The following is a 25,330-nucleotide window of genomic DNA, read 5'->3' as shown; positions in this document are numbered from 1 at the left end:
GAAGCCCCGTAGGTGGGGGTCAGGGACTCCTACTTGAATATTTGCCAGAATGGGACTTGTGCACATTGACAAAGAAAAGAAGCCCATTAAAATGTGATCCTGATCTCTACCAATATAAAGGATATGGGAGTCTCTGCTGAAAAAAAGAAATAATAATAGGCAGTAGCGACATATAAAGAGGTGAGATCCTACCGTAGAACAAAGGGCTTAAAATTGTATGTTAAAAAAGAGATACTTCCAAGCAACACTCAGATAAATAGAATTATTAGCTTACTCTTGGTCACCAAGTGTTAATCATCAAGAGACCCAACCAGAACTGGCACATTGGAGAAGGGCATTTGGCTGTCCCACTCACAGCTATCTGGAGTGGATGGAATCCACTGTCCTTCACATTGCCCCTCAAGTTGGCCTGATCTTAGGCTCTTAGTTAAAGGATAATTTAGGACTTAAGATAAGAAAACCCAAGGCCCACAGCTCGTTGGCTGAATGGTGGTGAAGTAGATGGGACCAGAAAAGGGAAGACAAACTAAAAAGACAGAAAGCACTTCCATGATAGGAAAGAACTTAGAAAATTCATTCCTACCAACAAATTTTTGATATTGATTATCTACCCTTTTTCAATCACTTCTTCAAAGTATGAACTTGGTATTTCCAATTGGAAAGGCAGTTTAGCTTCTCGCTGCTTCTCTATCTTTTCCCACCAAGTTTGCTATATTTGACGGTAGATATTATAAAGACAGGCCTTGAGAACACATGTGGCATTTGCTGTTTAAAGTCTAGCTTGGGCCAAAATATGTGGGTAAGATGCACTTTTTAGATTCCTTTCTTTATTCCTCCAACAAAGATTGGTCCCCACTTTGCATGCATTCCTTATGTTATCCAAGTATCTTTGCCAATCTTTCACATGCTATCTTTGGCCAGTGTTCTCCTTGAAAAATAGCTGAAAAAATATGCTTTTTTGCTTATTTAATATCTGAAGAAAAGCTGATACAACTGAAGTTAGCTTTATCAGCTCAAGCATTTTTGGGTGACCACCCCTCCATGAAACTGGAGATTCTCAATTGTTTCAACATAGAGATTTACTTTGGATTGTTTTTTACTTAACTAATCAAAACGTTATTTCATGGGCATTATTTGATGAGTCAGTACCCTAGTGAAACTTTTATACTGATATTTTCCCTTTAGGAACAGGAAATCACATTTTTCTCCAAAAAATAAACATTCGTAGGCAAGCAGCTGAGACCATACACTCACAAGTCCTTTGTAATCCTGGCTTACTTTAAGAAAGCCACTTAGCCCAGTCCAAAAAATCCAAACCTCTTCCTACCCCTTCTCAGTATTCAAGTCCTGGAGTTTAGAGTTTGGCTGCCCTGCGCTTTGCCTCTGCATTCTCAAATTTGTGTGCATTCTACTCCAAATAGCTGTAAGACTCCATTTAAATTCTCGCAGATTCTTTTTACAGCTGAAATAGGAACCCTGAGGTCATTTCTAGGCTAACGCTGCTGCCTAATACGTGAGAATGTCCTCATCACACCTCCCCTTCCCAATTATTTTTAAACTCAACTCTTCAAAGTGAGAAAATGTAACAGAGCCACAGACGTAGAAGTGCTAGAACTTGCCTTTTTCTCTTTATCCTTCATAGGAATGGCATTTTTAAACATGAGCTTGTGTCAGACATTGAACAGTCTCCACTCGGGAATGAATGTTTTGATTAAAAGTTATTTAATATCTCTAGTTCCTTGGAATTCTGCCTAAAGCTGGAGATATTCTTAGCTGCAGGTCTTGTGCCTTCTTTGACTAGACAGAAAAATGGCTCAAAATCTGGAGGATATAAATGGCATTCTCAAAATAGTTACTTGATTGCATAGGTGTTTATATCAGAGGATACTGATGTGTTGAGAATTCGGAATCGGTAAAGAATATTGGCATAAGGAAGAATATGCCAAAGCAGCATCTTTCTATAGCCCTCTCACTATGTCCATTGATTCTCAGCCTTCTGGTTAAAATCAGGTTTAGGGTGCTACATTCATACAGCAGGCCAAAAGAATAGCGTTCTGTATAATGTACACATGATGTTTTCTTAACTTGCACTTATATTTAGGTCAACAAGGGTTAAAACAGAGACATTTAAGCAAATATATTTTTTAACTGCTTTCAATGTAAAATAATGGGGACAAATTCTCATAGCACTTATATGTGCATTAAAAAAGGAAGCAAAGAATAGCTTATTCCAAGGATACAAATAGAATTTCGACTCAGTAAGTTATTTTAGCTTCAGAGTTAGAGTTGCTCTGACTACAGCCTCCTCTCTTTAACTGTCATCTTTTTGAGGCAAAATATTTACAGAGCATTGAATTATTTTTCTAGCTTCCCAACAACATTTCATGCATTGAGATATTGATGCGACATAGTTAGAAGTTGGGCCCTCCGGATCTGTATTGTGAAATGGCATTGTGCTACTATCATCAGGAGATTCTATTTTTTTCCAACCCCCAAGGTACTGTCTGTACTTGTTTACAGGTCATCTGGATAGTAACTAGTATGTGTTCAGTGGCATGAGTTTTATCACGGTAACCTTGGCAACCAAGCTAGCTCTGATTTCAAAACCTCAATGCTGTATCATAAAATTAGATAACGGTATTGACATTTAGCTACATATCTGTCATATAAATTAAGCTCTGAGAATGATTTCTTTTATAGCGATGGAATATGGAAATAGAAGGCACCAACTAGAACAATTTTATGCATATACATACCATTCCACATTTAGATGATGGATACATTTCCTCAGTTCTTTCTCTACAATATTGAACCTCAAATTATTGCCATATTATTCTCACTGTGCCAAAATTTATGGTGGCTTTATTTTATGATCAGGATGAAGCTTATAGCAGAGCTGCATCAGATATCCTGTATAAATAGGACTGTGAATAATAGAAAACTCAGTTTCTAAAAAATGTAAAATTCAAACCATTCTTAGCTTTGTGGGGTATTGTTATTTATGCTGATTAGAAGTAAGCCTGTGCACAGAATATTCCACTAACTAAATCAGGATCCCAAAGATAAGACATGTTTCCCTTTCATTTATATATTTATGCATACTTTTACACATATTATATTTTCCAGTGTCCAAGAGTCTTTGATAGTATCTTTATTTCGAGGACATTCTAAACGTGCAGATTAATATATTCATCTACTTTGAGTCCTAGGTCCTCTTTTATAATTTGTAAATATTTTAATCTTAGGATTTTTCCTCTATTTGCTGTGGTCTAGTGCAGTTTTTCTTGGGAATAAATTTAAAGATTCAACTTGTGAATTACATTTAATGTAAGCACCCTGCAGTTTTCTGCATTGCAAATGATTATTTTTAGAAATTTTATGGTTGCCTGGATATATTTGTTTGTCTTCATTGATATGTAGGAGGAAAAGCTCATTAATGATTTAAAAAGAAGGTGTTTTGATTCATTGACTTGATTCTTCTTGTTACATAAACAATAAAGGCAATAAATTAACATCTCATAAAATTGTAGGAGTTTATTTCTGAATTTAGCTGCAAGCTAATCTTGAATCCTTGGCATAACTTTTCCTATTCTTTGTATTTTTCTGCCTCAGTGTTTTCAAAGTCATCATTCAGCGTATTTTAACCTAGAATGATGGTTTATAATTCTTATTAAAGATACCTTTTAGCAGCTATCTGTCAAACACCATAATGAACAAGTGTTTTGTAAAACAGTTCTTTGGCTTCTAGAATTGTAAATTATTATGGAAAAATAGAAGATCCTTATGTCAAAATTAAGTACAAAGCAATTTTTCTTTTCCTCATATAGCTGCTACGTGTCATATATAACATTTGAGACATCTCTTTCCAACATTTTCTCATTTTATTAGCCATCCTTCTATTAGCGTCCTTGCTAGTTTTATGTTAAATACTACCTTCTTGCCTGGTAGAGTCAAAATTCCTGCAAATTCAGGATTTTTTCTTTTCAGAAACAGATCGGTGGTTGTGCTCTCTACATGTGTGCTTAAGTGGGAAGAAGGGCAAAAATCCTTCTGTGTATTTGCCAGCCCTGCACAGCAAATACCTGTCACATTTTCAGTAATGTTAAAACTGGTTGCTTTGTCTCATCGGGTTGAGTCATCATCACCTTTATGTTTAGACTGGTAAACGGTAGTTTTTATTATTTTCTTTTATCTTGAAACTATTTCTTGTGATGAACAGAAATAGTTCAGCATGCTGTGGTTTCAGGACTGAGTCAAGTTTGGGTAACCATCTCTACTATAAAATAACTTCACTGGAAACTTTTCAACTCGTAAGCATTCTGCAGTGTGATATGGAAATGAACTCAGGCTGTGTTGGTGCTGGAATGTAGGGGCTTATCAGGCTGTTTGCATGACTCCAAGATATATTTTAATATCTAGTCTTTTTTTTTTAATTGTGACATGATAATTGGCATTAAATGGATGGGGGCAGGGAGGAACCCTAATGATAAAAGAAAAAAAATTTGAAAGGCAATATGGCTTGTTTTGTGATTTCCTTTTAGGTCTGATGTTGTGGTCCTCTGTTTTTCCATCGCTAATCCCAATTCCCTAAATCATGTGAAAACCATGTGGTATCAAGAAATCAAGCACTTTTGCCCTCGCACACCTGTTGTCCTAGTTGGCTGCCAGCTAGATCTCCGCTATGCTGATCTTGAAGCTGTTAATCGAGCCAGACGCCCTTTAGCGAGGTAAGCCAAGGGACTCCGTGTTTCGCTGTGCTGGCCAAATTATAATTTAGAGGCAGCAAATGACTCTGTAGCCTAGGGTTCTGTTCTTCAGTGGTTCTGGGACCCCACCAATCAGCCACACACTTTAAGTTAGCTTGTTAATCATGAGGGGGGGTGTATCCTGACCCTTCTCATGCTCCACGGCTCCCCTTGGGTAGGAACCCAGTGTTGTAAAACCGTTGGCCAGTGCTTGAAGTGAATTCTCTAAGTGTGACATGGTATGTATGAAAGCACTTCAGAGTTTGTACAGTATTAATCGAAATGTTAGCTACTCATAATAATGTCATTCTTGAAAGTATGATTATTGGAATAAAGTCAGCTAACATTCAGGGTGATCAGCCGCAATTCTTGGCCCCAGGAATATCAATTTCGTACAAATATGCATATCTAAGTGTTTTTAATCTTCTCGTTTTCCTCAATTCAACCTCTAAGAGTGTTTCACTCCCAAGATGACAGTGTCTAGCTTTTAAAAATCATATGGACCCATAGTTGCAAAACCACAACACTGGCTTTTAAATGTCTCTAGTGGTTATATTTTTTAAAGTGTCACAATTTTAAAAATCAGTTTGAAGAAGGATTTATTTCACACTCTATAAAATGTAGATACCAATTTGGGGGGGAAATAAGAGTCTTTAAAAGCCTGTACTCCCTTAATATTCCCTTTATAAAAAATATTTTTATATATGTTTTATGTTTAACTACATTTTTTGCTGGGGAACATCTAGCTTTTCCAAAAATGTTGATATTAATACCTTCTTTTGATATTTACCTAATAGGACTTGATACAAAATTTTATATGGACACAACTTATGCTCTCACAGTAGAAGCAAATGGTACTTTGCTTAAACAATTTTTGATGTTCTAGGCACAATTTGGATAAATTTTCTGAAAACTCTTCATGTTCAGTTTTCACAATTCTTTTATTCTTAAATGCATGGACTGGGAATTGAATATTTGAAGCCAGGTAGAAGGAAAGAGGACTTACGGTAAAAGACAGACTACCCCTGACATCTAGAATTTTCTGTATAAAAGAATAGGTTAAGGTAATCGGACCTCAGAATCATGGACATGTGGAGGACTAGAAAAGAGTTCTAGAGCTCTAGAGGACAGTGGAGGGGATGGTCCCTTCTATAGAGCAGTTCTGGTGGTATTTGAGCTAAGCCTTGAGGAGTTTCATCAGTTAATGATTTTCAAGTCAGTCCCACGAACAAGGAGCATGAATTGCCCACAGGAGCAACCCCTGAAATTAAACTTTCTTCCTCGCACTTCCCTTCCACCTTTGCAACACCCTACAATTTTTCTTCTTTTCAATCCAGGTCCTCAAATCCAAATTCTACCCAGTATTATCTTATTTCTCCTAAGACTGGCACCTGTCACACACATTACCTTTGGTCAGATATTTACTTAGGAGGATCAGTTCCTAAGAGTGGGTCTCAGAATCAAGTATGTGTTTGTGAAGAGTGTAGGCACAAATCATGTCTTGCCTATATTCTGGAAACTGTGTCTCTACCATGGTTATGCAATAATCACAGCATTATTTATTCTTACACTGCTTCCAAAGGTTTGGCCTCCCTGGGTTTTATTAGACTGTAAATGGGCCTTGTGTGTCAGCCTAAACGGTGTAGACTTTATTCCATGGGCTTTGTGAAACCACAGGAAATTTTTTAAAAGAATTACGGCTAAGTCATACTTGTGTTATGTAAGGATTTTTCTTGCAGCAATGAGAACTATGGGCTAAAATGTGGCAGAGTCTGAAGAAAGACTAGTTAAGAGGCTAATGCACCAGTCCAAGCAAAAGATGATGAGGGCCTGACTGAAGAGAGTACAAGAAAAGAGAAGGGGAAAATATGAAAGCAGATTCACAAATCTAATAGCGGGGACTTAACGAGCTGTTGGATGTGGACTGTTTAACTAGGAGTGGGAAGTTCTAGACTAATTACTTAGGAGAGGGCTCTCAGCAACTTACAAATGTGACCTTAGGCAAATCCTTTAAACTCTCTGCCTCAGTTTCTTCAGAATGAACAATGAAAATAATACCCACAGGGTTATTATGAGGTTCAAATGAGAAAATGCATATGGATTCATTTTAAAGTGATAAAGCAAAATTTAAGCATAAGGTGATGATGATGAAGATGAAGATGATGATGGTGGCAATACTGATGATAACAGCTAACATTTATCAAGCACATCCCTTGGACCACATACTATGCTAAGCATGTTGTCTCGTTTAAACCTCTTAATAGTCCTTTAAGATGTAGGTACTCACTATTATTATTCCTTTTTTTTTTTTTTTTTAAGATTTTATTATTTGCTTTTTCTCCCCAAAGCCCCCCGGTACATAGTTGTATATTCTTCGTTGTGGGTTCTTCTAGTTGTGGCATGTGGGACGCTGCCTCAGTGTGGTTTGATGAGCAGTGCCATGTCCGCGCCCAGGATTCAAACCAACGAAACACTGGGCCACCTGCAGCGGAGCGCGCGAACTTAACCACTCGGCCACGGGGCCAGCCCCTATTATTATTCCTATTTTACAGGTGGGAAAACTGAGGCTTATAGAGGTTAGGTAACTTGCCCAGGATCCAATAGCTTGTAAATGGCTAATACTTCAGTTACTGTGGTTACTACTGAAAGCATTTTTTCTTTTGCAGTCATAAGTCCTTTATACTTGAAACACTTGAAGTTGGTAGTAGCTTTTTCAAGAGCCTCGTGAAAAGCCTGAATAGGATTTTAAATGTATAATTCAGTGAGATGCTTAGATAGGCCCTGGTTACTATTTTTTTTTCCTAAAATAAGGCTGATTATAATTCTTTAAATATTGTATTTCAGGCCCATAAAGAGAGGGGATATCCTGCCCCCAGAGAAAGGCCGAGAGGTGGCAAAGGAACTTGGTATACCGTACTATGAAACGAGCGTGTTTGACCAGTTTGGGATCAAGGATGTGTTTGACAACGCAATCCGAGCCGCGCTCATTGCCCGCCGGCACCTGCAGTTCTGGAAATCCCACTTAAAGAAAGTTCAGAAACCTTTACTGCAGGCACCATTCCTACCTCCAAAAGCCCCTCCACCGGTCATCAGAGTTCCAGAATGTCCATCCACGGGGACGAACGAAGCTGCCTGTTTACTGGACAGTCCTCTGTGTGCCGATGTCCTGTTCATCCTTCAGGACCAGGAGCACATCTTTGCACACCGAATTTACCTCGCTACCTCCTCTTCCAAGTTTTATGATCTTTTTTTAATGGAATGTGAAGAAACACCAAATGGGAGCAAAGGAGCTTGTGAGAAAGAGAAGCAGAGCAGGGATTTTGAGGGGCAGGCATTGAGTGTTGACCCAGATGAGGAGAGGGAGGAGGGCACCCCAAGGACACCTCAGGCCAATCAGTGGAAGTCCTCGAGCCAGAACCTGTTCCAACAGGAGACTCTGGGGCTGGAAGCCGAGGGCTCGATCCCAGAGACGCAGACTTTGTCAGGCTGGAGTAAAGGGTTTGTTGGAATGCACAAGGAAATGCAAGTCAATCCCATTTCAAAGCGGGTGGGCCCCATGACTGTGGTCAGGATGGACTCGTCGGTTCAGCCAGGCCCTTTCCGGACCCTGCTCCAGTTTCTGTATACGGGGCAACTGGATGAAAAGGAAAAGGATTTGGTGGGCCTGGCTCAGATTGCAGAGGTCCTGGAGATGTTTGATTTGAGGATGATGGTGGAAAACATCATGAACAAGGAAGCCTTCATGAACCAGGAGATCACGAAAGCGTTTCACGTCAGGAAGGCCAATCGGATAAAAGAGTGTCTCAGCAAGGGGACATTTTCAGGTGAGCAGGTCCTGTGGCTTTTGTTGCGTTTTATCAAACATTAGCCAAAGATGAGCAGGGGAAAGGATAGCCGTCACTAGCATGGATAAGTGCTGATGTTTTCCCATGTACCTAAGTTACATGTTTTCACTTATTTAACTCCCATCAGACTTAAGGGTTAAATCTTATCGTCTCCATTTTGCAGCTGGGGAAACTGAGGGACAGAGAGGTTAGATAACTTGCCCATGGTTACACAGGCCATAAATGGTAGAGCCAGGATTTGAACTCAAGCTGCCCTCTAAACTGCCATGGTATCATGATGCTTCTCAGGGGTGGGTCAAGTTACCCCTGAGTGTCAGCCATGTGGGTTGGTACTTACAATTCCCCAACAGGATCCCTTCCCTGATCAAATCTATTTTCCACTGACACTTTGGCAGTTACCCAAAAATCAGTGACCTCTGGTCCTGAGGCCACTGAAATCCTTGAGACAATTTTGGTGACCTTCTGCATTCCCATCAGGGGTGCTTCTTTCTATCCCTTTGCCTTTTCTGTTCTCACACTCCTTTACCCTGATCTATATTTTTCTGGTTCCTTCTTTGTCTTTGATAACTATGCCATATGCCTCCCACAGCATCCTTACATAATTGCTTAAGCACAATGATGGCCTGTATCCAAGATAGGTTACTGGCCTATGCTTGTACTGTCTTCCACGCTTGTACTGTCTTTGTTCTATAATTGTCCTCTGTGTGTGTGTGTTGTGTACATGAGTTTCATTGTAAAAATTTTACTTCCTGATTTCTATTTATATGGATACTTCTATTTTTGTTTTTCTCTTTCATAATGCCTGTCATGGTAATATACATTTAATAAGTGGTGACTGAATTGTTCATTAACTTTAAAGCTTATGAGTAATATTTACTCCAGACATTGACCACTGTGGTACAGAAGCACTCTTGAAAGTTAATGAAAAGAAATGTTATAAACCTGCAGTAAATTAAACAGTGGCCCTTAAGTGAAGTTGATGAACTCGCCCCCTCCTTACTGCAGAGGCATGACGACCAAATACGATGTGGGAGTCTCAATCGAATGCTCTTAAAAAGAAAAAAAGTTACAAAATACAATTTAGGGGTAATTGGAAAAATTTGAATCTGAACTACATAATGAATGGTATTAGGGAATTATTGCTAATTTTCTTAGGAGAAGTAATGGTATGGTTATCTAGGAGAATGTTCCTGTTTTTAGAAAACTCTTGATAACATAGTTAGGAGTGAAGTATCTTGCTAGCTGTTAAAAAAAATTCCTACACACATATAAAAAATATATGTAAATATACATATAACTAAATCAAACATGACAAAATGTTAACAATGTGATAAATAAGTTGTCACTGTAAAATTCTTTCCACTGTGTTCTGTATGTTTGAAATTTTTCATAATAAGGAGGAAAAAGTTTTCCTCTCCTTTGTGTTACTTTATGGTTCAGAGAATTTGTGTTGTGACCTTATGTGTAATTTTAAATGCTTACTCCTTAATCCCTGGAGAACATCAAGGGAATTGGGTATGTCAAAGGTGGGGGTTGACACAAAATCAGTAAGTACAGATCTGGAAGAGAGAGTACGAGAGACGCAGGTTGGTACATATGGGTGGAACTCTCGGCGAGGCTGGCTCACGCTTGTGCTTCCTCAATGCTTGGACAGATGTGACATTTAAGTTGGATGATGGAGCCATCAGTGCCCACAAACCGCTGCTGATCTGTAGCTGCAAGTGGATGGCTGCCATGTTCGGGGGGTCATTTGTGGAAAGCGCCAACAGCGAGGTATGTCCCTTCTCAAAAGCCTAAGTGGTATCTTTATGAATGTGCATGTGTATTTATATAAAGTGTTTAATTCACCAGCTGCCTTTGGTTCTTTTACTGCTTCCATGGAATAGTTCCTTAGGCCGTGCTTGGGTGTCAGGTCACCCTCTTCTTAATTCTGCAGTTACGAGGAGCGGTTGTCTACCGTTGACTGGCTACACGCGTGAACTCCTAAGTGCTTTACATGTAGTGTATCCTTTCATTCTCACAGCTCTCCTTATCCCTGAAAACACGATCAGCTTTTCTTTTTAACAAATGTCACCAGGCAAGATACCATCAAAGTCACATACGAGAGGGGCAGAGCTTATCCTCTAGAGGTTCAAGACAGTGAAAAGTTTCTTCAGTCGCTTACGTTGTGGGCTCAGCCGAGCCCCTAACCAGATGAGGGATCATAAGAAGCCACCTTCTTGTGCCTCAGTTTCCTCATCTGCAAAATGAAAGATGCACTAGGTTGCCCTTGAGGTGTCCTTGAGCTACAACACTCCCTGAGGCTCTGCGCTGACTTACCTTCGCTGAGAGTTCGTTAATGGTAGGGAAACAGTAATGGAGCACATAAACACACCTCTCTAAGTGCTTAGGTCTGGGGAGGTGGCTGGGTTACTTGTCAGATGCTGGGCCTATCTCCAGGAGAAGGATATTCTTAGAGCAGAGCTAGCACTATCTCGGAGACCCTATATCTTCATCTTTTTACAAACTCTGTTGGAAAAGAAAGAAAAATTTCATTCAATCACTTCTCACTTTAGCCTAGAGGTGTGCAAGCATTTTTGTTGAGTTGTGCAAGTGTTTTTTAACCATTTTTTTAAAAAAACATGGGGACACCCCATCAAGTTTATTGTCCTAAGAGGCTTGTTTTGCTTATGTCAGCATCTCTCCAAACTTTTAAAAGAAATACAGAAAACAATGGCTAACTTTTCGAAAGGGGCACTCACACCAGAAATCTGAGCACTCCCGTTGGACTCAGGAGCCTGTATTTGCATCCCTAAGTAGGGAAACAGAATCCTAGAATCACAAGCCGGGATGGCTGGAGCTGAGGAGGTCACTAGTCCACCCTCCTGCTTCCAGAACAAACTGCAGCTGCTCTTAAACCCACCCCCAGCAAAAGGCCATCTCCTGTTTGGGGAAACGATGTCAGAATTATCCTGATGACCTCTTCTGGAGTCTACCAGCCTTTATAAATCAGGAGGTCCTCACCTATAACTAAATATGTTTCAGAGCATTGTTACTGAGGTATTGAGGCTACTGCAACTAGTGGAGGCCACCCAGTGATGGGCTGTGGGGCTCTAATCCCAGCCCCTCTGCGTACAAGCCATGTGGCCTTGGGAAAGTGACCACCTTTCTGAGTTCCAGTCTCCCCATCTTGAAAACACCATAGTAACTCATAGTATGGTTGTGAGGTATGAGAGTCAATACTTGCAAAGCACCTCCTAAGCATTAAATAAATGGTAGCTGCCATTAGTCTTATTTTGATGTCAGTAGTGTTGGTGATATTCTTTCCCTCTTACTTCCAAGAAAATTTGGGGAAGCCACCTGTTAATAAAACTTCATCCAAATGGCATTTCACCAACTTCACTAATCTCCGGAGATAAAAGAGCCGGCAGGCTTGCTTCCCTTATTTTTCCGGCTCACTGAAGTGTGTGCTCATTGTGCTGCAGGGTGCCTGCTATTAACCCAGCAGAGAGAAGTTGATCAAGTGATCAAGGCCAGGAACCCAGGCACAAAGGGACACTGTCAGAGCTGACCTCACAAATGCTAATCCCCTTTATCCCTTCCCAGAATGGACTGTAATCATCTCCAGATTAAAATGTGCAGGAGAGGTGACCAAAACAAAAACTTGGCAGCAAATGTGAAAGCACACATACATGGTTGTTTTATAGCCTGTCCTGGAGGTGGCTGCCTGGTAGCACTCCCCTCTAGAAAGACAAGGTCACTTGCCATTTAGAACTGCAGCTGAGGCTAATAGGTATGTATAGATTCAACCCAGCTCAAACGCCAAAGACCATGGAACCAAGCAACCAAAGGTCTGTGCCAAGATTCCTTTAGCCAATATATGAAGAATGCCATGAGCTGTTGACATTTCTGCCCTTTCCTGCCCCTTCTCTTTATTTCCAGTATATTCCAGTATATTCCAGGCTATAATAGTTATGTAGTCATGATCTCTAGCCTCAGCTTGACCTTGGGCAAGCAGCTGACCCTCTCTAAACCTGTGTCTTCTTCTATAAAATGGGAATAACAAGAGAACCTTCTTCAAAGGACAGGTAAGGCATGAGAGTATATGTGTAAAGCTGTGAATTTGGTCCCTGGAGCACACAAATGGTCAAGAATTGTTAGTGACTGTGATCCTGGAGATTCCTGCTCAGCTCTTTCCGTGAGGAGCTAAAGATCTTTGTTCTCCAAATGCCCTAAGTTGAAACCCCCAGTTCCCTTCCTAAGCTAGCAAAGTGTGGTAGACGTGGTCCTAGGGGAGGGAAGAGCACTCGGTGAGCCTCAACAGATGCTCCATGATTGATTTAGGCCCATATTCACACTTGGGATTTGTCCTTTCAAGGGCACCTTTTAATTCTTTATGGTCTTGTGAAAACCTGACTTCCCCCACAGAATTCAGCTGATTTTTTTTGCATTAATAGAATTCACATGCATGTCCAGAAAGGAATAAAACATGCCCATTGATGTTACTTTAACTTTTTTTGTCATGTAATATTTAAGAAGACACTGTATTTTACTGATATTTTTCTCATTACTTTTAATGTACCAGTAAGCATAATTCTCGCCCCAGAGGTACTCAGCAAGTGGTTCATTAAAAATGCATGCCCGGGTTGTAGTAAGCAATGCTCTAGATCTGGAATACTTTCTCATTCTCTATGAGACCGTCTCTAATTATAAGCCTAATAGTCTGAGCTGATCTTCGCAATTAAAATTTTAAGCCAACTAAACTAGAATATGGGACGCTGTTTAGGTGAGCGCTGCATTCTCTGTCATTACCCTTTTTTTTCCCTCAAGCTACATTCGGCAAGTAGGATACAATACTTGTAATTTTATTTCTTATGTAGCTTTATGTATATTATTTTTTTAAAGTTCTATAAAATGGTTTCTCCATTATTATATAGTTAATTATAAATGTTGAAGTCACAGAAATAGGCTTTAGAACAAAATCAACCCTGGGGAAAAAAATGCATATTCTGAAAGCGTTCTTAGTTTATTCTCATTTGCTGCTTACTTCTAAGGGTCTCTAACATTATTTGCCAGAAAAAGCCATTGCTTCAGAAAAATGTTAGCATCATATCAATGAAGAAGGAAACAGCAGGTCACAGATGACTATGAATGTCAGAACACTCCAAAGATATTGGAAATATCGAGGCAGGGCTACTCACTGGAATCTGTCATCTCCTGCTGCCAGAAATAATTTCTTTTTATTTATGATGTCCGTTTTGCCATGACTTAGAACACATTCTTACCAAAATTGCTAAGGTAATCTGAATATCTTCAAAATCCAGAATCTCAGTGAAGAAGAAAAAGCTTTAGATATCATCTATTCCAAATTCCCCCCACATAACAGGTGAGGAAACCGAGGGCGAGAGAGGGTGAATGATTTGTCAAAGATCACACAGCATTTTAGTGACGTATGCCTGGGCCTGCCCCAGCCTCTTGCTCTGTCCTCCAAGCCATTATTTTCAGAAACAGCCGACATTCCCATCCCTGAGCGAGCAGCTGTTCACAGGAAGCTCTGGGACTTTTCATACCTCCAATCACTAACACTTTATAGCACTTGGCTCTTTGTAAAATGTATATACTTTCACTATCAAAATGTTGCAAATTTTAAAGTTTCACAACCTAATTAACCTTCAATTATCTAGAAAATTGTACTAATCCAAACACCATTCTGGAGAAATAAAATTTTGCCATGTGTTCATACACACAGAAACAAGTTTATCTGGGTACCACAAATAAATTGACATCTGCATAGGATAAGTACATGTGTACATAAACACATATAGGTGTAAGCATGCACAAGTATAACTGGTGTTAGACTTACTGGAGTAGCAATTAATTACAACAGCTTCTTTATTTAAAAATAATATAGGTAATCGTTTCTACTTGCCAAGTTCTATCTGTTGTAGAGGTTGAGCTAGAAACTTGAAATGATCGCGCTTGTCAAATCATTGATGTCATAACCCATGCAGCTTGTTTACGGAAGCATAATTGTTTTCATTGACTATGTCTTAAAAGGCAGATAATTTTCTTAATATTTCCAGGAATTTTTCTGGGCCTTCCCTTTGGTACCTTAAGGGAAAGCTCTAACTGTCTGAAAGGATATTCCATCTCTGAGGTGGCTGGTAGCTGTGCAGAAGAATGATATGGAAGGTTGCTATAGTTTCAACAATTCTGGGGCCACACCATTAGAATGCATTGGCCATGAACCCCGTGTAGATTGTGGAGGTAATGTAGAGAGAGAGTGAGAGATTAGATATATAATATAGATGTAATCACATGTAACATATATATATAATATAGATGTAATCATATATAATACAGATGTAATCATACATAATATATAGATGTAATCACATATGGTATATAGATGTATATCTTTATATGCTGTATAGAGGTTTCTTAAGTACCAGCATTAACAAGTTTATAACTGTTCATCCTTTGAACTTAGAACTCTAATTCTTAAAAACTACAAGTAAAATATGGTGCTTTGTTGTGCTGTAACCCAAACCTTTGTTTCTTTGCCGTGAAGGGTTTCTAGTACTGCACAGCGGTTCTGAACAAAAACTTTAGAATGATACTCCCTCGGTTCAAATCCTGGTCACTACTTCCTAGTTCTGTGACCTTGGACACAGGACTTAACCTCCCTGAACCTTGATTTCCTCATCTGTAAAATGGCAAAAATAATAGTCTCTTCCTCCTAGAGCAGATATAAGGATCAAAACAGATAATGCATGTGGAAATACAGTGCCTTGTGCATAGGAGGCCTTCACTTAAGGTTAATTCTTATTGTCATCATCATCATTCCAATAATAAGCACCAGTGGCACTGTTCTGTACTACACCAGGCCACATCTCATGGAGTTAGTTAGAGACTTAAAATGAAGAGTAGCTGCTATACCGCGTACATCTCCATTGATCTATGCCCAGCCATCCAGAACTCCACTTCTCAGGCAGTCCCGGGCACTCTAGCAAACTCTAGCATGTATTTATATGGGCAGCAACTAGACAGGTACTCAGGAGAGAGGTACGGGGAATCCTACAGGGGAGAGTTCACCATAACCAACCAGCTATTCCCCCAGATGTCCCAGGCAAGGATTTCTCTGGATTCTCTGAATCTACTGATACCTGGTAATGTTCCAGTAGTTCTGAATCTATGTGGGTGCCATAGGAAAAATAACAAAGTATGCATATCATGCTAGTATACGTTTATTGATGGGCCATTGGAATCAAGCCAGTCATGGTGGCAACCAGGGTGGTTGCTCATCCTCTGTTTCGCCATCCTAGAAGGCTGGGCTGCGTTGTGTGTCAGCAACAGTGTGGTGTGCAGCTCCCCCCAACACCTGTCATGTTGCTGGGAGATTTCTTTCCCCACAATAGCATATTATAAGGTACTTGGCAAGGAGGGCCCATAATATCATCATACATTTACAGCCCATTTGTCTGATTTATAAATCCAAATAGCCATTTAAAAATTCCAAATCAGGCTTTGTCAGGCAGCCGGACTCTTTTGTCATCTACAAATCAAACTGTTATGTTTAAAGCCATAAATACCAAATGACTTCTATGCACAGCCTCAAAGCAGGTGTTCCAGGCTCGCCAATATCAAATCACACAGTTGGGATATTTATAAGCAGTATAGGCTGAAAATGTGCCCACTGCTTTCTTCAGCAGAACTTAGCTTTTCAAATAACATTTCAGGTATATCTGCCGAACATAAACAAGATGTCAATGCAGGCGGTGTTGGATTATCTCTATACCAAGCAGTTGTCACCTAACTTGGACCTGGACCCACTGGAATTAATTGCCTTGGCAAACAGATTTTGCCTGCCACACTTGGTTGCACTTGCAGGTAAGGCTGATGACTCAGAGCCACGCAATGTCTCACTGTCATATTTATCAAAATCACATTTAAACAAAAAAAGAGATTTCCAGGGAATCGAAATTAGTTTTTTATTACCCAAAATAGGACTGTTTGTGCAGGGTGATATGAACTGATCAAACGTATCAGACGGGCCCAATTCAATTTAGTAAATATTTCTTAAGCCTCCATTTTGTGGTAGGCCTGTGGGGTGGTACAGATATAAAGATGAGAAATGCCTGGCCCCTGCCCTCAAAGTCCATGCTCTGTGCGCTCTGCCTCATTTGTGGACCATGGAATTTGAAAAAAACTATTGTATCTATCTTATCCCCGTAATGTTTACTGAGCCTTTAAGAAAGAGGCAGTAGGAGGCAGTGGTTAAGAACACATAGCCAGATTGCTCGAGTTCAAATCCTGGCTCTGCCATCTACTGGCTGGATGACGTCATAATTGAATTAACTGCTCTGTGTCCCAGCTTCCACTCTATTTTATTTATTTATTTTGAGGAAGATTAGCCCTGAGCTAACATCTGCCACCAATCCTCCTCTTTTTGCTGAGGAAGACTGGCCTTGAGCTAACATCCGTGCCCATCTTCCTCTACTTTATATGTGGACGCCTGCCACAGCATGGCTTGACAAGCAGTGCATAGGTCCGCACCTGGGATCTGAACCGGTGAACCTCAGGCCTCCGGGCCAGCCCCCTCTCTCTTTAAAATCAGGATAATATTATTCTACCATAGAGACGTTATGAAGATTAAATTAGTTAAGATATATAAAGTCCTTAGAACAGTGTCTGGCACTTAGTAAGCATTATGTAAGTGGTTTTCTTAAAGCTATTTTAGAAAATGTTCTGACACTGTCAAGATCATTTTGAGAGAAAGAAAAAAAAGAGACTTGGCTTAACTTCACAAAATCTTATGTATCATTCTAGATTTGTTCAGTTGGTAGGCCGAAGCAGGTCTAAATAGGATATGCACATTCAGATACCTTTTTCTTAAATTTAAACCTTTAGCTCCATTCTCCAGAGATGTTAGTTAGTAATCTGGGTGTTTCTCCCTATGTTTAGTCAACTCCTATTAACCGTGAAAGTAGAGATAGTGCTGTTTTGTTCACTGGCCGATCCCCTGCATGCAGAAAAGTGCCTGAGCGTGTTAGGTTCTCAGTAAATATTTGTTGAGTCATTAAATGAATGTATGAACAAATCAACCAGTCAAATCCACGCTTGACTTTCTGGCAATGTCTTTAGAAAAAAGATTTATTTCTCTATCCTCCTGGTTTCTGCTGTGCTCACCCACCTGGAGAGCAAAGTGCTCCTCTTGCCTTACTTCTCCCTGAGTTAGATAGAAAGAGATAGTTGAAGCATTGCTATTCAGTTGTTTAAAAAACTACTTTTAACCAATACACCTGAAGTCATAGATCCAAATGAGTGTACTGCTTTTTCAATACTAACTCTAGGAGGCTGCAGTAGTTCCCCTTTTCAGAAGTATGAGTTCCAGTCCAATCGACCATCCACACTTATCCCAGGTATTTGTCCTTCAAGGATAAATTTGATTTTTTTGGAAGTAGTCAACAGTAATTTGGAGCCAAACCTGTTGAACAAGGTTTGTGATCAATGTCGAAGTACTACCGTTTTTGCTTAAATATTAAATATGGTGATGAAAACATGGGACTGATTTCTCCATGAAAGAAACTGACCCAAAGAAAACTTCTTGTGTGAACTATAGATTTCTGTGTGTGTTTACTTTTGTCATTAAATGCTGTTATTACTGTTATGATTATTTAATATACACCTCCCTAAGATGATTCCTTTAATCATTTATAGTGTTTAGAGTATACTATTTAGTGTAAGGATAGAATGTTTAGAACATAGTGTTTAAAAATCAGTTTCTGGAGTGAAAATGCTTTGCAATCCAGACGGTTAAGTAAATATCAAGAAATGTTGCAGTTAAAAACCCCATATGACTTCTCAGGGAAATTTAGTTCCAAATAGTTCTTTGTTTGTCAATCCAGCTGAGGAAGGTTGTGCCAAAGAAACCATTCAAATCTGGATACCATATTAACCAGAGAGGGACATATTGCCTGCCAAGTACGTAGAGCCAGAGCAGAAAGCAGGCAGGATTTGGACGCTCTAATGGATTAGAAGAACAGGTGCACTGCTAGAGATGAAAAAATAGTACATCCTTCAAGGAACTAGAAATGCAGGGCCTACACTGTACCCACACATGTCAATTCTAGAGGCAAGTGACAGCCCAGATGCAGGCAAGAGACAGCTCAGTCTAAGAACCACAATTTAAATTCAGCTTAGAAGCCTCGGACACAGCTCCTGCACAGAAACGCCTCTCCCAACTGGATTTTTGTTCCTTCTGGCTGAAGATCTCCTGGTCTGTAGAATCTAAGAAGTTGACTAGTGCGTCACCCTTCTGGAGCTGTTGAGGCAGACATGCGCGTTCACATTTTTAATTCCTCACATGGACACATTCTTCTGTTATTCAGTCTCTCTAGTGTCAGAGATTATTGAGAACTAGAGTGATGTGAGGAGGAAAACTGTCAAACAGGAAGACACTAGGGAGTCTAGAAGATGCTAGGAAAGTGCTAGACTGTCTGGAGCGGCACCGTCCAAGATAACTTTCCGCAGTGATGGGAACATTCTGCATCCGCATTGTCCAGTACGCATGTGATTACTAAGCACTTAAATGCGGCTAATGTGGCTGAGGACCTGAATTTTTAATTTTAGCTAATTTAAGTTTAAATAGTCTCATGTGGCTGGCAGTTACCATACTGGACAGTGAAGGCCTGGAGAGCTCGGGCTATTTCAGAAGGGCTGACGGGTATCCCCAGAGTCATCGGTGCAATGGCTGTGGCCAGAACTTCAGTACTGAAAGGCCACACGTCAGAATGGGCCCTGGATTTAATTCGGATGGCTGCCCAGAGCGGTGTCCCATACCTCCTCGCCTCTTAGGTGGTCCCAGATCAGACCTTCCAGGCAAGATGTCTGACTTGCAGGATACGGTTTAACTTTCTCCTGTTTCCTCTCTTCCTCAGAGCAGCACGCCGTTCAGGAGCTGACCAAGTCTGCAATGAATGGCGTGGGCATTGATGGGGAAGTACTCTCTTATTTGGAATTGGCCCAGGTTTGTAACAATGTGCTTTTCACCTTTTCAGTGTGTTCAACCAGTGTGTTTAATGCTGATAAAACATTCCACTGTTGCATCTGTCTAAATAAAGATGTCACCACTGAGTCACAGAGGCCCCCTGTGTACACTGGGAAGATCTGAGAGTTTGACATTTCGTGCACCATTCACCCTGCTGGGCTTCATTTGAAAAAACAAGGACCCCTCCCCCACGCCAGCCCCATTATCCCCCGAGGCACCAGCTTCCCAAGTGGGAGAACAACTTAGGGCACGATAGGGGAAGGTTTTGTTTCTTCTTTTCTGAATTCTCGGACAGGTATTGGCCCAATCAGACAGTTTCTAGAATTCCGTGAAGCCCCGTAACGCCCCAAATCTCACTGCAGCTCCCCAGGAGTTTTCTAAAATCAGTATTTGTTAATGTTGACACTGTGATTCCATAATCCCAGTACACAATTTGCACTCTTCTTCTAGAGAGAGTCTGAGATCTAGCTTCAGCTCTGTCACTGAATAACGTACTCAAGGCACAAAGCTAAATTCTGCCTCAGTTTCCTCATTTGTAAGAAATGGGGATGGTAATTCACACCCTATCAACCTTACAAATTATTTTGAGAATCAAGTGGGAGAGAATGTTCAGGAAAGAACACTGAAGAGTAGAAGCCCTCTCATAAGGCAAGGCTCATGCATGGGCTTATCTAGTCCCTGGCATAGACTTAGTGATAAAGAATTTACACTCTGAAGGAACTGAGAATAAATTCTTCAGTCTTTTCTTCAGCCTAACGGGTTTGGCTTTCTTTGTTCCCTCTCTTGGTTAGGGCGCTGGTTTACTAAGTCTTAGGCCAGGCAGTTTAAATCGATATTTCTCAATCAAGGGAGAGGAGGTGGTTCAGGGAGATGGGAGGCCTATGGCAGGTGTTACTCAGGCTGTTGGAAGCATGGCCAGAGGAAACGGCTCAGATTCAAAAGGAGAAAAGCTGGAGTAGGACTTTACAGCAATCTATTTGTTCTAATTTAACAGTCAACAAATATGTATTATTTTCTCCCCGCATGCCAGGCATCACCCTAGATAAGAAGACAGGTAGATACAAATGGTAGATTCTCCACCCTTGGGGCAATCAAAGGCCGGTGAGAGATAGAGACACTAGCATGAATTATTAAAATCCGATGTGGAAAACAACCTAATAGGGGTTACAATGAAAACTGAGAACAGGCACCATTTGCTTTCGGATCAGCAAGCCCCCGTCAAAATTGGTGAGATTTTGCAGTCTTTTGAAAGAGGCCTGGGGACAGTTTATGACTTGAGCTCTCTCCAGTAGGTGTTCCTCCTAGAGAAAAATGAAATGAGCCAGAGTTTCATTAGGGGCCAGTTCACTTGAGGTAATGATTTGCAGTTGTGTCTGGTTTGCTGTGTGTCCCTGCCCTGTCCCCTCCCCCGACCCTGCCCACGCATACACCCTGCAAGGAAATAATATGATTACTGCTAAGCCCTGACGAGCCTTGGCAGGAAGAGTGTGGGATGGAGTCTCCCATACCTTAGTTCATTCATTAAACCCTAACCCAGTGCTGTGCTGGTAAGTATGTAACAGTCAGCTTGGGGGCAGGTGGGTCCCTGGTCTGTTGCATTTTCCAGTTTCCATGGTGTAAATACTCCCATCCAGCCAATTGTAACAACTTGATATCACAGAACTCAGAGTAGCGAAGAAATGCTCACAAGTGACCCTCTTGAGCAGGTACAAGCCAACTCTAGTACACGACTGCCCTAATCTTACTGTCAGAAAGAGATCTAATATCAAAAGAAGTTGAAAGCACCAGCTAAAATTGTCCATGATGTTGGGGTTGCGATTTTCAGTGAGTTAATTGAATTAGTTTCTGAGAACTTTGGCTTTTCTATTGGCCTTTGTTCATGGCAGAGATGTGGGCCCTAGAGGAAGCACGCTGTAGGTTCCAGAGTTTCACCTGATCAAAGAAACTTAAAGAGCAACAAACAACAGAATGGATGTCTGAGAAGGGCATGGACAGAGAGAGTGAGGGGTGGGGGAAATACTGCCAAATTTGGGGAGGGAATGGGGAGCTGACTCAATAGTTGAGCATCAGGTCTTTTTCGGTCACAGCTACCTCAGGGGCCACCTCCCTGAGCATCTGCTCAGAAAGGAGGTGTGGAGTGTTCGGATCCCTCCTGCCCTGCCCCACACCACCTGTTCTTATGTAACCAAAGGACAGGTATAGGACAGTCACACAGTCCGCAGTCTCCTCTTTCAGATCTTTGGCCCCAGCAAGCTGAGCTCTGACATGTGACACGGGATATTCTGTTGCTTAGGCTTCCTTAAACAGAAACAACATCGCTGCTTTCTGCTGTTGGCTGGTGTCTTCCAGAGGCCACGGTCACTAGAGGGCCAGGTGGTGGGGGAGGGTGGGAGGGCAAGACATACTTTAAACTTCTGATCTGATACAGGGAGTATTTTTGGTGCACCTATCACAGAGGGTCAAGGAGGGGTGTGCCACACGCTATACTTGGCTGGCATTGGAACCATGGCCAAAGTCAAAACACTGCCGTCAAAACAAGAGGTTTACTGAATTAGTATATGGGCCCTTTATTTGTTTAACCTTGACAATGGCTTCCTATTTCTTTGTAGCCCCACTTTAGAAAATAAAGTCTAATCCCTTTTTGGTCACTTCCTTGCAGTTTCACAATGCCCACCAGTTGGCCGCCTGGTGTTTGCACCACATCTGCACCAACTACAACAGTGTTTGTTCCAAGTTCCGCAAGGAAATCAAATCAAAATCTGCAGGTGAGACTGCGGGGTCCCCATTTGTCCAGAGCTCATCCCCTCTGACAGAAGTGTTACCCTCCGTGCCCTTGAGAAGGAACATGAGCGCAGGCAGTTCATGGAGAATTCCTTGTGACTTGCCTGGTGGTCGCATGTTCATGTGACATGACCTAAGGAATTGTAGGTGGGGAATTCTCTTTGGAGAACCTCATGCTTGGAGGATTTGGGTGGAGGGGGGTTCAGGCTGCCCTGCTGCAGAGCATGCAAGGTCGTTGGCTCAGCCTTGCCTGGGGAGGCATGCTTAGGAGCAAGCAAGCTTACACTCTGAAATCAAGTGGTCCTGGGTTCAGGTTCTCTGTGTCCAGCTGCATGACTTTAGGCAAGTATTCCATCTCTCAAAACTTTAGTGTCACAATCCGCAGACGGTCCTCATCATAGTCCCTGCACATCAGGTTGTTGAGTGGATGTATAAGATAATCATATACGCAAAGCTTTAAGCACAGAACTGAGCACACAGAAGCGATCAGTGACCAGCAAGTGTCATCCTCCACACTTTCCTTCCGCAGACAACCAGGAATACTTTGAGCGGCACCGCTGGCCCCCTGTGTGGTACCTGAAGGAAGAAGACCACTACCAGCGTGTGAAAAGGGAAAGAGAGAAGGAAGATATTGCACTAAATAAACATCACTCAAGAAGAAAGTGGTGCTTCTGGAATTCATCTCCAGCAGTTGCCTGAGGAGGAAAAACAAAAAAGATCGATCATCTGACCCACCACTTTTCAAAGCACTACTGTAAAATTAGTCTTCCTGTTAGAGATAAGCTGTAGTTCAGGTTTCAGGCACTGATCTTCCTCCACTGTCGTGCATTTATCTTTGTGGGGATCAAAGCACAAGCTCACCATCAACGAGCCTGGACAAGAAGGGAAGTTGACGCTCACTGCATTCCTTACACTTACGTGTGTATTTTTTGTTAGAAGGCTTAATAAACTCTAGCCTGTTTTTTCGTTTCTTTTTATACAAAGGAAAAAAAAAATTCAGCTTTCATGTTTCAAATTCCAAATTGGAAAATATTTTTATATGGTCTCTTGTATTTTGTTGAAATGAAAATACTATGTATTACTTTATTTTACAGGCCACAAATTAACCATGAAGTCGCCCTGTGCTTCTCTTTGCCCGTGACCACCAAGCATTATGACATAATTAGAGGGTTATCCTGTTGTTGTGAAGTAAAGGGTTGGAAGGAAATTCCCCGAAGTGCAAGCTAGAGAGGGTTTAATCTTTGTTCTGCCAAATAACATCGGTATAATTACCAAGTCAACTCCAAGAATGTGTATTTACGATATTTGCTGTGTAAGTGCTAGTAATTATATGGTTATATGTGCCATGTAAAATATAGTGATATCAAATCTTCTGTTGTTTAGAATATCTAGATTCAAGAGGATAATCTTTATAATCATTAGAAGGGCTTATTAAACCCCAGCATTATCCAGGGCAAACCCACTGGTGGACCTGAATACAAAAAATGCCGTTCGAGCATTAGCGTTTGGATTGCTGTGTTAGAGTTTATGTCTCAGTGTTCTTTGATCTTGCCATGCTTCTGCATGCAGGTTCTCCACGGACTTGAATCGAGATGGGCAAGGGAAAGGGTCCCCAGACTCTGTCCCGTTGTCTGCAGGCTTGTCACATCTCACCACCAGAAACAGGCTTCCTCAGGTCTCTCACCTGCGGCCAACTTCACTTTGTAAGACATGTATTTTTAACTCTTCCCAGGGAAAATTCACGTCGCTGCAGAAGTAGGCTAAGGCAGACACCCCCCCTTGCTGAAACTCAGCGGGGCCTGTGAAAGCACAAAGCTGGAGGCTGGGTCGTCTAGGGTCCCTGAATTCTCCCACGCAGACAGGAATCTCATTCCAAGAGTCTAAGAAATGGTGCTATTGTAAGTTACTTCTGACCTTTGTCCTTGAGTTTTCAGTGTTAAAATAGAAAGTACTGAGCAGGGGAGCTTTCGAGCGGCAGTCAATCATTGCTTCTCTGTAAATTAAAATGTTACAGCACTCGTATAGAGCATTTGAAGGCCATAGCTCCTTACCTGCCGTGAAATGTTGTGTGGCGGGCGCTAGGGCTTTTCCTATTGAGAGGTCAACTTGCTGCTGCTAAAGGCTGTTGGGTTTTTTTCTAGCTTTCAGAAGTTGGAAAAGTGACAGTTGAGTGCAAACCCCAATGTTGACAGCCATATGCATTTGAAAATCTATCCAGATTACAGATGGGCATTTATTACTGACAGTGGATACATACCAGATATGAGTTAGGAGAGGCCCCTATAGGTATCACCCTCTCGTGCAAAGGAAGAGTAGGGATAGATGATTATGAATGCATCTATGTTAATTTTTGGTCAATGAGGTTGTAAATCATTAATGGAAGGAGAAAAGAGACAGAATGAGAGGGTAAATGTCAAGACTCAGGAAGAATCGGCGTATATCCCATCATGAAATGGTAGAAGTTGAGTTTTCAGTGAGTAGTCAGGGTTGAATTTACACAACCAAAGCTCCCATTTGATTGTAATCTTTGCCAAACGTAATGGACATATAAATTAACCTGGGGTATAAGCAATAATATCCACTAGTGTTTGTTATCAGCTACTGTAACCAAGTGGCTGGCTCATTTGGTTGATGCTGATTATGGCCTTTAACCATGGTGGTTTGTTTTGTGTTTTTTATTTCACAGAAAGCCAATAAAATTGTTTAGCTATAAAATGCCTTGAGTTTTTTTTTTTTAAGGACTACCATCATATCGTGTGTGATTTTAATAGCTTTTTAAAAAACTATCAAAACTTTAAAGATGCCAGGTCATGGGGGCTTGTGTATGCTCCAGTAACAAGGCAGCTTGAATGACTGTCATCTTTGTTTTCAGTATTGCCAGCAGAGATTCCAGCGCCATGATGTAAATGAGGAGTCTGACTCTCTGCTCT

The 25,330-nt window shown here is 41.1% G+C and overlaps 1 protein-coding gene across 50 annotated transcripts in view; it reads left to right on the top strand.

Moving 5' to 3' along the window:
• Window positions 1-25,115, top strand: part of RHOBTB1 (Rho related BTB domain containing 1) — a 117,839-nt gene extending 92,724 nt beyond the window's left edge. For all 50 annotated transcript variants that reach the window (XM_070563132.1, XM_070563248.1, XM_070563176.1 and 47 more), the window contains 7 exons: window positions 4,542-4,727; window positions 7,590-8,569; window positions 10,245-10,363; window positions 16,309-16,459; window positions 19,510-19,598; window positions 22,279-22,384; window positions 22,930-25,115. In XM_070563132.1, the coding sequence (XP_070419233.1) occupies window positions 4,542-4,727; window positions 7,590-8,569; window positions 10,245-10,363; window positions 16,309-16,459; window positions 19,510-19,598; window positions 22,279-22,384; window positions 22,930-23,099 (1,801 nt within the window). In that variant the 3' untranslated portion in view covers window positions 23,100-25,115. The remainder of the gene's footprint in view (window positions 1-4,541; window positions 4,728-7,589; window positions 8,570-10,244; window positions 10,364-16,308; window positions 16,460-19,509; window positions 19,599-22,278; window positions 22,385-22,929) is intronic.
• Window positions 25,116-25,330: the final 215 nt, after the last annotated feature.

The sequence above is a fragment of the Equus przewalskii genome, chromosome 1 (assembly GCF_037783145.1).
Source record: "Equus przewalskii isolate Varuska chromosome 1, EquPr2, whole genome shotgun sequence".
NCBI classification, from domain to species: Eukaryota; Metazoa; Chordata; class Mammalia; order Perissodactyla; family Equidae; genus Equus; species Equus przewalskii.
Note: the sequence above shows the minus strand (reverse complement) of the source record. Positions and strands in the feature narration are given on the sequence as shown.